Here is a 13,921-nt window from a genome sequence, read left to right on the forward strand (position 1 = left end):
CAAAGAGCCTGCATGCTGCAACTAAAACTCAATGCAGTTATAAATAAATAGGTAATTTTTAAAAAAATGAAAAACAAAAAAGCAAGCCACATCATGGGGACCAAGTATTCACAATACATATATCTCAAGATTTTTATCCAGAATATATAAAAACTTTTATAACTCAAAAATAAGATAACCCAAATAAAAAATGGACAAAATATTTTAAAAGGTATTTCCCAAAAGATATACAAACATCAAATAAGCATATAAAAGATGCTCAACATTATCAGGAAGCTATATATTAAAACCACAATGAGATACCATTACACATTCACTAAAGTCACTAAAGTGAAAGTTGGTCAGTGGTGTCTGACTCTTCATGACTCCATGGACTATACAGTCCATGGAATTCTTCAGGCCAGGAAACTGGAGTGGGTAGCGGAGAAGGAAATGGCAACCCACTCCAGTGTTCTTGCCTGGAGAATCCCAGGGACGGGGGAGCCTGGTGGGCTGCCGTCTATGGGATCACACAGTCGGACACGACTGAAGTAACTTAGCAGCAGCAGCAGCCGGCGGATCCCTTCTCCAGCTGATCTGGCTGACCCAGGCAGGAATCAAATGGAGTCTCCTGTATTGCAGGTGGAATCTTTACCAGCTGAGCTACCAGAGAAGCCCTAAAGTCACTAAAATGAAAACCAACAGCAATACCAAGCATTGACAAGGATATGGCACAACAGAAAATTAATACATTGCTGGTGAGAGTGCAAAACAGTACAAATACTTTAGAACAATCAGTTTCCTCTAAAGCTACACATATACTTACCATAAAACTCAGCAATTCAATCCCCAGGTAAACATATATTCATACACAGACTTGTGACATATGCATACAGCAACTTTATTCACAGCAGATGAAAACTTAGATGTTCATCTACAACCTAGATGTCTGTCAATAGATATGATGAGCAAATTGTGATATATCCATATAACAGAGTAGTGCTCAGCAACAAAACAGAATAAATTACACAACAGCATGGGTGAATCTCAACATGGATGGATTTTAAAAGTATTATGCTAAGTGAAGATAAGAAAAAGCATATATTGTATGATCTATTTATTTGAAATTCTAGAAGAGTCAAATCAGTGTGTAGTCACAGAAAGCAAGTCAGTAGTTGAACAGTGTTTGTGGGGTGGAAGGGAACTGACTATAAATAAACTTTAGAGAACTTTCTGGGTGATAGAAATACTCTCCATCTTGATGGTAGTGTCAAAACTCTTCAAACTTAAACTTACCATAAGTGCATTTTATTATATGCAAAATTACACTCAAGAAAAGTTACAGGATGGGCAGAGATAACTGTTTCATATCCTCTCCTTCAAATTAAATCTAGAATCAATATTGTGGTCTAGCACAATGCTAAGTCAGTAGACCTTTTAAATATGCCAAACAAATGTTTGCATATTGCCTTGTAATTAAACATTGCCCATTTTTAATAGAATTTCCATGATTTAAAAAAAAATCTAAAATTATAAAGAAATTTGGTTTTTGTCTCATGCTTACGTTGAAATAATCTACACTAATCTTTGTTACGAAGGACTCATAAAGTAACACCCATTTTCCCTTTCTGACTTCTGAACCACTTGATAGACAATGTCATGCAGAGATTTAAAAGTCAGATTTATTGCTGAAAAAGTCCAGGTGAAAGGATATGATTTAGGTTTGTGCCAACAACGGCCACCTAGTATCAAACCCAGAATTAGACAGACCTGCTCACCAAGGCATGGGCAGTCCTGAACAACTACAGGTCTCCTCTCACAGGGACAGACAGTCTTCGCTGCAAAACACACATTTCTAGCAAGAGACCTCAACAAAGCCTGTCTGCAGACATGACACATTCCAAAAACAAAGGCAGAAAGAGGCTGGCCTGTCCAGGTCTCTATCTTAAACTCCCTCTACTTGGGAGACGGCGGGGAGGAACAAAGGGGAGACCAGAATTCCTTGGCTAATGGATGTCCAAAGCACCGTGGAAAAAAAGCCATCCCCTTCCCCATCCTTCTGCCTTCTCGACCAAGTACAAACCACCATTTCTCACCCTTTCTTCCACTCTGGCATACACAGCAAGTGAGGTTCACACCTAACACACATTAAGGCACAGTTCAAGGTACACTGGCTAGAGGGCCATCCCCTCTTCCACTCAAGTAGGGGTATTTAATTGCACACAGGTAAAGTGACATATTTCATTTTACTTTAGTAATGAGTGAATCACTTACAAACTTGTGTATTTTTATTATTGGCTTAAAAAAAAAACCATTATTTTCTCAGTCCTAAAATGTCATCAATTACAAAACACAACATCAGTTTCATAATAATCTCTAAGGAAAAACACATTTAATATACCTATTGATTTGAAGATAATTATAGCACTATGGTTCTTGTGTCAATGTACAACTCATTTAGATACATGTATGTCATGAAATCAAAGTCCAAATCAATTTTAAAAGGCTTCTGACTCATGAAGTCTGAAATTAAAGAAATTATTAACAATTTCCTGCTGCTGAGAAAGGCAGGGAAACGAGCTTTTGACGTCATTACACAAAGCACAATTTTCAAACTGAAAAGGCTATACTGGTCAGTTATAATCATGAAAACACTAGTTTTCTGAACCAAAGCTTTTTTAATTTAAACTCTTCTTTATAGTTTTGGCATATTAACATCAATTTAAAAGCTAATTTCATACTAAAGTGTACCATAAAACCCTGCACATAGGTTCCAATTAAAGTAGATCTTGGTTCAAGAGAGAGGAAACATATATATCTGTGGCTGATTCATGCTGATGTATGGCAGAAACCACCACAATATTTAAAGCAGTTATTATCCAATTTAAAAAATGTAAAAAAAAAAATTTTTGAAAAAAGAATTACAAAAAAATAAAATAGATCCAGGTTTTGTGGTCTAAACCTTGCATGTGTTTATGTAGTATTTATTAGCACATTTAAGATAAATAGTTTATAATCTAAGAACCTGTTGTCTAGAGAATAATGATTCTCAAATTATCAGACATGGTCTGGATTATATAGTATTCTGACTAATGAGTATCTATGCCACACACATTTTCAGATAAGAATACTACAAATTATGTTCAATATAGTATGAGTGATTAGTGTTGTTTCAGAAAGTATATTAAATATCTTTAATTATATCATTATCATGAACATCAATTATTTCCCTCAGATTGAAAGAATTTGCCATTACAGTTACCAAGCTTAGTAAAGACCTATCAGTATTCACATCCTTATAAATTAATGTATGCATTTTTCCCTTCATACACAAAAGAGTGCTAACTAAGAATGTTTGGGGGCATGAGATCCCTTTCTCCTCCATAATTCACTATTTCGTTCTCTCCTCCATCTTGCATCAAACCATCTCATGTCTTATCTCTGTGTAAGAAAGAGACTAACCTGGCCTGCTGATGTCAGTACAGAGGCAACAGTAGGTTCATAAACAGAATCTAGTAGCTACATGCACTCCCATCCTGGATCTTGTTTCTTTTGGGTTGAGGGATAAACCTTATACCAAGAATAGTTCCCAACTGAAAGCCATCTGTCCTGTAGTATCAGAAGTAGTGACTTCTCACTTCCAAGTATGCAAAAAATTACAAAGAAGTTTTCCTCCTTTCTTAAAATCAGAAGAAAGTGAGGTTCAATAAAACCAATTCACGGGCTTCACAGAAACAGCATTTACTGAGTACTTCATACACAAGACACCATACAAGGTGCCTTATATAATTTATTTTCATGTCAGAAATAAATTAATCAATCTAATTTTTTCAAAAGCTAACAACGAAAAGTAATAGAGAAACCTTTAAAAGCAAAAAAACCTATTTATTTACAAACTATACAATCAACATCCATTACTCAAAACAACATATGAAACAGTAAGTGCACATTTCTCTACATATGCATCTACCTGCCCTCAAAGAATATGCATTATTAAACAAAATAAAATATAAGTAATTTTTTTATCTTCCTAAAACAAACTTCTCTAACCAGAGCTAACTATCTGATATAACTTTGGGGATAAAAAATAGTACTTTTCAAGGCAAATGCTGGCTTCTCCAACTCTGAAAAAAAGAAGTAAGCATTCCACTAAAAACAATGTTTTTCAGTCATCTCAGACCGTTGTATGTCCATGCTCCCAGTTGGCAAGATAAAATTCCTTAAAATAAAAAGTAACTTACTTCCTCTCTAACAAGGATAAAATACCAATACTAGCTTCCTGAGTTTCAGAAGTAACAGTACCCAGCAGTTCTATATAACTGTACTAAAATAATAATTAACATTAGCAATGACAGTATTGATTTGTGGATGTGATGGTGACCTTTCAATGAAATATATCCTTCAATATATCCTTTCTACTCATGGGATTAAACTGTAAATCACACTTCAGTTTCTGTTTATGTTGCATCTAACGTTATTCACTCCTTTATTTCAATAACATATCTACTTTTCCCCCTCAATTTTTAGAAAAGTATAATTGAGTCATTTAAAATTGTGATTGTTTCTCATTTCACTGAGCAGCTCCATAAAAGTTAACTAGAAAAGGAATTCTAAACCATCAGCTAGGAAATTACAGCAAGAAATAAGTTGTTTTTAATCTTTTTAAAATAAGGAAAAGAAAATACTGCTTTTAACTGGGAAAACAGTAGTGCAATTTGTTATGATGTATCTATAAGAGCCACTGATTTTTTTTTAAATGCATATCTTTAAAATGACTCAGGGCTAAGGACTACTCTATCTACCTTAATAATTTAAAAAATAAACCATGATTCTGACATTTTGTCAGTATCTCACACATCTAACAAATACTGAAAGTGGCAACTATCATTGTTATAATAAAGTTAAAAGCACAAATCAAAATTAAGAGAAACTTCAGAAAATGTTCAGCGTACACATTTGCATGCATTTTCAAACTTTCAAGATCCTACATAGGCCCAAATGACAACTCTGAATCAAAATGAGTATCAAGAAGATTCAAGCTTCATGACGGAATTACTCTAATGAGACAAGAGAAGAAGAAGAGTGAATAGGAACAGCAGTATATTTCTAGCAGGGAAAGAAGCCTACTTCCTTTATTATAAAGCAAAAACCAACAAGTCAATATTTTAATAACACTGGCCATCAAGTTATTCACTATTTGAGAACTTACTTTTCAAGTTGTATCTTGAAAATGCATTCACTTATATATTTGGATTAAATTAAGCTTCTTAATCAAAAAACCATGTACTCAGAATTTTAATCTTGAACTGAAATCACGCCTCATCAAAGCACAGTCCAAAAACTATACAATAATTCTTTCACTTAGTTTTATATGTCTCATCTGAAAAACTTATTTAACAAGCAGGAGTTTTACCCTGTTTCTCCAGACTAAATTCCCCCACACCTGAAATTTAAGTGGTAATCAAAGACGGATTCAAACGACTCTTGCTAAGCTTCATCGGGCTTTGATAAAAACAGAGCCATCTGGGGGTGCAGCACCATCTTCCTTCTCGGTCACAGTCTCTACAGTCCCAGAAGCTGACACAATAACCATTGTTTTATTTGCTGCAACTGTCTTCTGTTTTTCAGCAATAGCTGCACAAACAGCAACAACCTCATCACTTTCAAAGTCATAGTCAGGAATTGACTTGGGTGAGAAGTGTGTTACTTCTGCTGGCACTTCACTCTTTTTAATCCTCTCTGCTACTTTCTGCTGCTCCTGGAGTGTTCTTGCCCAAGAAAGGTCTTCTTTCCATATCTCAGGGTTCATTGGATAGATGTGAAGGGCTACTTGAAAACTTCGAATTGCCTACAGGGGAGAAAAGGTCAGACTTCTTTGCTTAGTTTTAATAAGGAATGTATTTAATATAATCCACAATATGTCTCTCTCTTTTTCTCACTGTATTACAATGTAAAGATGGAAGTTGGAGCTGTGCTGGATATGATGGTTATGGTTTAAAAAAATGGTAAATGTACTAGAATGATGGTTATGGTTAAAAAAAAAAAAAGTCAAAAAGCATAAAAGAAAGTAGCTGACAAAATAAGGACCAAAAAGTCCATTAAAATAGAGGTATTGATATTATGGCTCAGAACAAGCCAAATACATTGCTCAGCTTCTGGAGATCAGCAAACATGTAAATCTGGGGATTTCTTGGGCTAGCTCATGATCAGAAAGGCATCAGGAATGCATGTCTTTGAAGCCAAAAGTTTAGATCATAATAATGATAACATGTCTTAAGTGTCACAAGAGAGCAAAGAAGAACATTATATATAATGATAAAAGAATCAATTCACCAGAAAAATATAATAATTATAACTATATATGTACCCAACATCAGAACATAAGTATATAAAGTAAACACTGACAGAACTGAAGGGAGAAACATATAGCAATAAAGTATTAGTAGGAGACTTCAATGTCCTACTTTCAATAATGGATAGAACATTCCAACATAAGATCAGTAAGGAAACAGAAGACCTGAACAACACTACAGACCAAAGGGACCTAACAGACAAATATAGAAAGATTCATCCAACAGGAGCAGAATACACATTATTCTCAAGAACACACAGAATGTTTTCCAGGACAGATCACATCTCAGGTCACAAAACAAGTCTTAAATTTAAGAAGACATACCAAGTATCTTTTCTGAACTACAACAGAATAAAACTAGAAATCAATAGAACTGGAAAAACTCATAAATACATGGAAATTAAGCAGCACACTCTTGAACAACCAGTGAGTCAAAGAACTCAAGAGAAACTAAAATGTATCTTGAAATGAAAATGAAACTATAATATCCTGACAATATAGGATGGTATATTTGCAAAAGCAAAACTAAGTATAAGTTTATAGTGATAAATGTTATGTTTAAAACAGAAAAGATCTCAAGCAAAAACCCAACTTTACAGCTCATAGAATTAGAAAATGAAAAACAAAGTAAGCCTGTGACCATTTTCTAACATATACACTCAGCTTCATATAAAAATCTAAATATTACTCATAGATATATATCCAACTATTGACTTTTAACTTACTGCCTGTTTAATTTACCTATGTATTTTCTTATGTTTTTGTCCATATGGATATATTAAGACCTGTTAGATGTTAAAAATTTTAGCTTGTTTTCAATATATTTTTTACAGTATTCCCTTCATTATGACAATGAATAAATTTGTTTTTTCTATTCCAGTGTTTCAAAATAACAGCTTAAGTTTACCTAAAAATCAAAAATTTATATTTTTTCCAAATAGAGTCCTAAAATCATACTAAATGGGAGGGAAAAAAACCACTTTTGATTCCTCCAATAATTTCACAATATAAATAGAAAGAAATTTATCAAGGGGGAAAAAGTAACAGTTGAACCACTGGTAATCTTATTTTGAAAACTTAAAACACTGAATAATTTTACTTTCATTCACTGATTCAAAATAGCTCTGTTGTTTCATCTGTACTTTATTTTCTTTGTTTATAGGACAATCTCTGCTATACGTCCTAGAGATTTTCTCCATTACCATAAACACTTATGAGTAAAATAGATAATGATTTGTAAGATTTTAACAGAAGAGAAATGAGTAAAAAGTATTATAAGCTAGACTTTTGTTTGTTTTGCTATTAACCTGTTAGAAAACTAAACTCCTTGAATTTCTTTTTCCAACTGTGATATGATTTAAGTCTTCAGACAAAAGAGAGAAAAAATGACTATGTCAAATGGCAAGGAAATAAAACAATCACTGGTTAAACTTGTTTCCATTGCTATGAATCTTCCTTCAGACTATCATTTTGAAATTATTTCAATCAATTCTTTTCTCATCAAAATTCTATATGATTTTTGAGAATTTGATAAATACCATAGTTGGTAATTAGAAATAATCATATATTCACAAGAGTACCAGAAAAATCTAAGTTATTCACAACTTACTAAAACCATTACTAGTAATGTTAAACTCAAGATTTACCAAGAATTTTAGAAGTAACTTCTTTGGAATTTTTTTGCTTGTTTTGTTTTCAACTATAAAACAGTAATAAAAGTATGAAAAATTTCAATTTGCTTGATGACACAGAGGAAATCTGGCACCACTATATTAGATTTGCAAACACCTTTTAGGAAATTAGCTGTTAGGTATATATAGTTCAGTCAAAACAAAAAGGAAAAGAAGACAATGCTTACAGCCAACTCTGACCTATTGAGCCTTTACTACATACAAGGTATAGTCCAAATAAGGTGAGAAATTCATTAAGTACCAGTTTATAGTAAACTTTACACAATGAATACTTCAATTTCATAAGCTTCTACCCTTTCCATTTCTCTGCTCACCAAACTTAGCAACTTTTCAGTCTAAGTATTTATCACCATTATTCTTCTGTACTCTACTTTCTTCCTTCAACATAATGGCTTAGTGGTTTTGTCTCCATAGTGCTACTGATATCACTTTATAATGGGGGTAAACTGAGTGATGCAATGAACTAATCTAAAAGTTATTTTATATTTAAATAAGTTTTACCGAATGCCAACATTTATTGTTAATTTTTTTTAATTCCCATAATGCCAAATACCTGAAAAATATTCTGATCCTGATATATTGTAACTGACATTTGTAATGGAAAAAAGATGTTCAGTAATAAGTGAGCAGTGTTTATGGGTTAATACCTTTAAAAGGTTATTTGCTATTTACCTTTTGTGTAGATTTGATAAATGACTGTTTACTTTTTGATTCAATTGATCAAAAACATGTCAAAATAAAATGTCATCACTGTAATAATCTGACTTCCTTACCAAGACTATCTCTCCTAATCCAAGTTGAGCACGCCCCAAAGTCTGCCAAGATTCCCATGAATGTGGATTTCTCTGGACAGCCATTTCTGCAGCATGAACTGCTGGGAACATTTCATGAAGAGACATTAGGACCTATGGCCAAAAAAGAAGAAACCCATCAGTAACATTCATAAATTAGCAAACTAAAAACTAGCCAAAAAAAAAAAAATGGACAATCATATGTAAACAACTCATTTTTAAAAATATATTTTTAGTCTGGAAAATATAACATTTTAGTGGTTTTAACCCCCTCCTTTGCTACTTAAGTTTAAAAGTTATATTCTTCCTATTCCTGAAATAATTATGAAAAATATATTCTCTTTGCAACTACTGAACCCTACTGCATGCACACATGCTAAGCTGCTTCAGTTGTGTCCAACTCTTTGCAACCCTATGGACTATAGCCCACCAGGCTTCTCTGTCCTTGAAATTCTCCAGGCAAGAATACTGGAGAGGGTTGCCACTTCCTTCTCCAGGGGTTCTTTCCTACCCAGGGATCAAACCCATGTCTCTTGTCTCCTGCATTGGCAGGCATGTTCTTTAACAATAGCGCCACCTGGAAATCCCCATCTAAACCAGACAGTCATATTCTGGCCATGATGGCTCACAGCTATTTGAACCCCAACTCCCCTTCTCTTTACTCAACTTACAATGTGTTTTTTAGGGAACCCCAGGTCCTTCTGTCAAACTAGGTAAATTTAAATTTTGGTTCAACCACCCATCTTGTCCCACATGAACATCTTCCTGCTATAAAAATAATTCAGACATGCCATCAGCCTGCCCACAATTAGGTTCTCCAAATCATAACACACCAGAAAAATCAAGGCGTTCCAGAACCCTCTACTTCAATTTATGGGAAAGCGCTGGCTTTTATCTACAAAATTTTGACCATTTGCATTTCACAAGATTTACGACACTACCATTATCAGGTTCCAAATAAAACGACTCATTTCATACAGCATGCCACAAATCTTACCTTTAATATATACATATTTAAGATTAAAAATTAAAGGCTTATCCAAATGAAGGTCTCATAGCATTTCATTCAGTGGAAAATAATTTATTTGGGTTTTTCCTGGAAAAATTAAAATCAGATCTGAAAAAGGATGTGCCCTATGTTTTGGATCATTATCTGAAAGATATGCTAGGTGGGCGGATCAGGCTGAATTACAACTATTCCATGCTAGAAGTATGTTAGTGCTCTGTCTGAGATTTTAAAAGTCTCTTAATAATCTAATAGAAATACTCAGAGGTTTTCTTTATGAACTTTCCCACAAAACATTAAAAATGTATTTATAAGTACAAATGTTATTTTTACACTATTAATAAACTGAGTCTATTCTGACCTTTTGCTACGGACCAAGCCGTTCTAAGAGAAACAACCTCATCCAGAATCCAATTCATCCTCATTCTGAAGAGACTGAGTTACTGTTAAGTCCACTACAATTAATTTCCAAGGAAAGCTAACACATTTCATCTATTTAAGAGATCACCAGTAACTTTTTAAAAGATACACATCACTCATATCTTAAGCATAGATAGGCTGAAATAAAAATTAGCTTCAATATTAAGGTAAACAAATTTCTAATTTGATGCATGAGAAAGAGCCATAAATAATAAGGTGACATATGTTTTCCCCAAATAAACAAATTGTATTTAACAAAAGAAAATGGGAGGAAATATTCTTTTGGTTCATCACTGCTCACACCACAAACAGTGCAATTTCACAATGAAAGGGAAATTCTTCATAACCATTACCTGTGATTTCATCTCATACAGGGTAGCATCATTTGGGGTTAACTGTAGTGCTTCATCCCACTTCTGAATCGCCTCTCGGTATCTATAGTTGTTAAAGTTATATTAGTATTATATTTTCAGTAAATCTTTGAGAATATAAGACCAAATTTAAAAGTCAGAAAATAAGAAATAATTGTTTACCAAGAAATATCTCTATTCAAGAACTGATAATGATGATGTTACAAAAGCAGAAAAAATTAAGAGATGAAGGGAAAGGAGAGCAAATGACAAAATATTTTTTTTAAAAAAGGACAGCAATTCAAAAAAAAAGGACCCCAAAAGCAAAATATGAATTAAAAAAGACTGGAAGTTTTCCCTGAAAATTTATTTAATAGGCTAAGAAAGCACCACAGAATTTCTTTTTTTCTCCAACCTCTGTGTCTATATGTGTTGTCACTCATTTCAGATGGATTACAAAGGACTTCTCTCAAGAATTTATAATCCAGTTGCAACCCCTGACCCTAATGTAGCAATCTAGCTGACAGAGATGACAATTTAAGACATTGCCAGGTCATTTTGTAAACATTCTTCAGTATTTAGTTTCTCTGTCTATAAGCTCCATGAGTCTAGGGATCATGTTTTATTTATCACTATCAATACATGGTAAGTTTATAAGATATGGGTCATATGAATGAAAACGGTATGGAGACAGTGATGTTCTCCCAGTCATGACTCTCTTCTAAGTCAACATCTCCACCTAGATTCCCTATAGATACCTCAGACTCAATATGCCCCCAAACTGATCTTAGCAAACTCCATACTAAATCTGCAGAAGCAAATGTATATACATATATCCTTATGGCTGCCTTACACTGTTGTAAATACAGAAACCAATACAATACTGTAAAACAATTATCCTCCAATTTTATAAATCTGCAGTACAGCAGCACTTTCTTTTTTAAATAAACTTAAGGAAAGATTAAGTCCTACACATTATCCAAAGCAGTCATCCTCACAGCATTGTTCCCAAGCAATTAATTCATGTATACTTTAATATTTCTAGGAGGACAAAGTTCAAATTACCAGAATATTCTTCATTATAACAAGCTGAAACTTTCTGTACCTTTCTGTCAATGCTACTCACCCTCTCTTCTAGACCTAAACAGAAAATATATAATCCATCAGTCGTTTTTTTTTTTTTAAATCCATCAGTTTTGATGGTGGATGATGGATGATCTAGGGAGGTTTTGGGGGAGAAAAAAAACACACACACACCCACACATACTGGTCCCTGCCTCAGATCAATGAGAAATTTCTGCAGTAGAGCCCAAGCATCTATATTTTTAAAAAGTTCCCTAGGTTATACTAATAAAAACCAGGGTGTGAACCACTGATAATCTCTCTCTTGGTATATTAAGCCCTATCACGTGCTGTCTTCTCCTGAATCACTTCCAGCTACCCTTCATTTCCTCTACGTATTCTTGTACATAATTTCTTACCTACTACGTGAAGATCCAGGCCAACCCTAACAACCAAAAATGTAGGCTGACCTGCACTGATTATTATTTAAGCAGGGAGCAGAAAACTAAAGGCAGAATTAGGTAGAAAACACAAAGTTAAATAACATTTAAAAAGTACATTCTCTGTCTGTTTTCACCATGCTATAGCATCCCTGTACTAGTAAATAATACAAATGGCAATACCATTTCCAAGGTCTCATGCCAGTGTGGCAAATCTTAGACTACACCTGCCACATAGCCAACTCCATGCCTAGCAGCAGGGGTGAGGGTGGACAGGGTGGCAGGGAACTTGGGTTGCATCAATGGCTACTATTACTTTGTAGCAGCAGTCTACACACAAGGGTAAGCTGAAGATTCACCACACAACGGCTGGCAGTCTTTGTTTCTAGGCAAACCACATCTGAATATGCAGAAATGATGATCAGAACTACTATTAATATCTTCTACCCTAACAGGGTCCCCTGCTGAGCTGAGAATATATCTGTTTGAAGACTGTGTTTAACTCTGGGAGAAAGACCACTCGATTTTAAGAACTACTAATGATTTGAAGATAGACCATTATTCACCTCATTTTTATGATGTGCTACCACAATGCTCTGTTTTCCCCTGACTCTGCCTGCATATTTTCTCTGTAAGGCACATCACAGCCTTCTTGGACTTAACAACAAACACTACAAAGCACCTCTGCACTACACTTGGGGGCCTTTCAAAACAGCAAAATCACCAAGAAAAAGCAAAAAATGTGGAAAACGTAACACTAAAGAGACCACAGAGAGGATGCTTGTTTTCACTGTGAGAGCTAAAACACAAAGGCAGAAGGAGTCTTTTGACTCAGCTGAAAACTCAGCTGGGAAAGCACCTGAAAACTGATTCTGGGCTTACACATACATTTAAAATGAGTAAGTGAGCTCACAAATACAGAATCCATGAATGAAGACTGTATTTAAGAAGCAATCTTATAGCATTTTGTCAATGTCAAACAAAATGTCACTAAACACAAATGGTAACTACTTTTCACTAAAATTATGGTAGATTTCCATCAGATAATTTTAGGTGCTCATGTGGAAATACCACAACAAATATAAAAGCTATTCCTACACAGCTCTGTGCTTCACGTGTCTAGTCATGTCTGACTCTTTGCAGCCCCATGGACTACAGCCCTCCAGGCTCCTCTGCCCACAGAATTTTGCAGCCAAGAATACTGGAGTGGGGTGCCATTTCCTTCTCCAGGGAATCTTCCCAACTCAGGGATCAAACCCACATCTTTTGTGACTCTTGCATTGGCAGGCAGCTTCTTTACCACTAGTGCCACCTGGGAAGTCCCTCCTATACAGACACATTTTGGTAAATCAGTAGCTAATGGAAGATTCATCACTTTATTTCCTTATGAAAAACTATATTATCAAGAACATTAAAGTTCTCACCTTATTTTATATTGTGCTAATATTTATAATCATTGTTTTCCCAAAATGCTTAATGATAGAAGTAACTTTTCCACCTTAGTTTATCAGAAGTGGCTTACCACTGTTAAGTATATAATTTTTGATTTTAGAGTTTGCCTCCTTGATTTTGGGGGAGGCTTTACAGAGAAATTATAAAGATGTTAAAAGTAGCGTTAGACAGATCTGACTGAAAATTGTGTGATTTCCAATGCAGGTAGATATGGTTCCAAGTTTTAGATAATGCTCAATACACTAAATTAAGCCAAAACAAAATAATTTCATAAATTATTTTGAGTTTTTCTGTCTAGAATTTAGAATAACATTCTGAAGAAACCAAGGAAAAAATTATGTGTAGTTCCATATAATGAGCACTCACAGTAAGGAACCT

The 13,921-nt window shown here is 34.3% G+C and overlaps 1 protein-coding gene across 3 annotated transcripts in view; it reads right to left on the bottom strand.

Annotated features, from left to right (window-relative positions):
* Positions 1 to 1,081: 1,081 nt before the first annotated feature.
* Positions 1,082 to 13,921, bottom strand: part of TTC33 (tetratricopeptide repeat domain 33) — a 29,085-nt gene continuing 16,245 nt past the window's right edge. For all 3 annotated transcript variants that reach the window (XM_020879648.2, XM_020879650.2, XM_020879649.2), the window contains exons 3-5: positions 10,593 to 10,674; positions 8,796 to 8,927; positions 1,082 to 5,827 (exon numbers count right to left, since the gene is read on the bottom strand). In XM_020879648.2, the coding sequence (XP_020735307.2) occupies positions 5,474 to 5,827; positions 8,796 to 8,927; positions 10,593 to 10,674 (568 nt within the window). In that variant the 3' untranslated portion in view covers positions 1,082 to 5,473. The remainder of the gene's footprint in view (positions 5,828 to 8,795; positions 8,928 to 10,592; positions 10,675 to 13,921) is intronic.

Source organism: Odocoileus virginianus, chromosome 14 (assembly GCF_023699985.2).
Source record: "Odocoileus virginianus isolate 20LAN1187 ecotype Illinois chromosome 14, Ovbor_1.2, whole genome shotgun sequence".
NCBI lineage: Eukaryota > Metazoa > Chordata > Mammalia > Artiodactyla > Cervidae > Odocoileus > Odocoileus virginianus.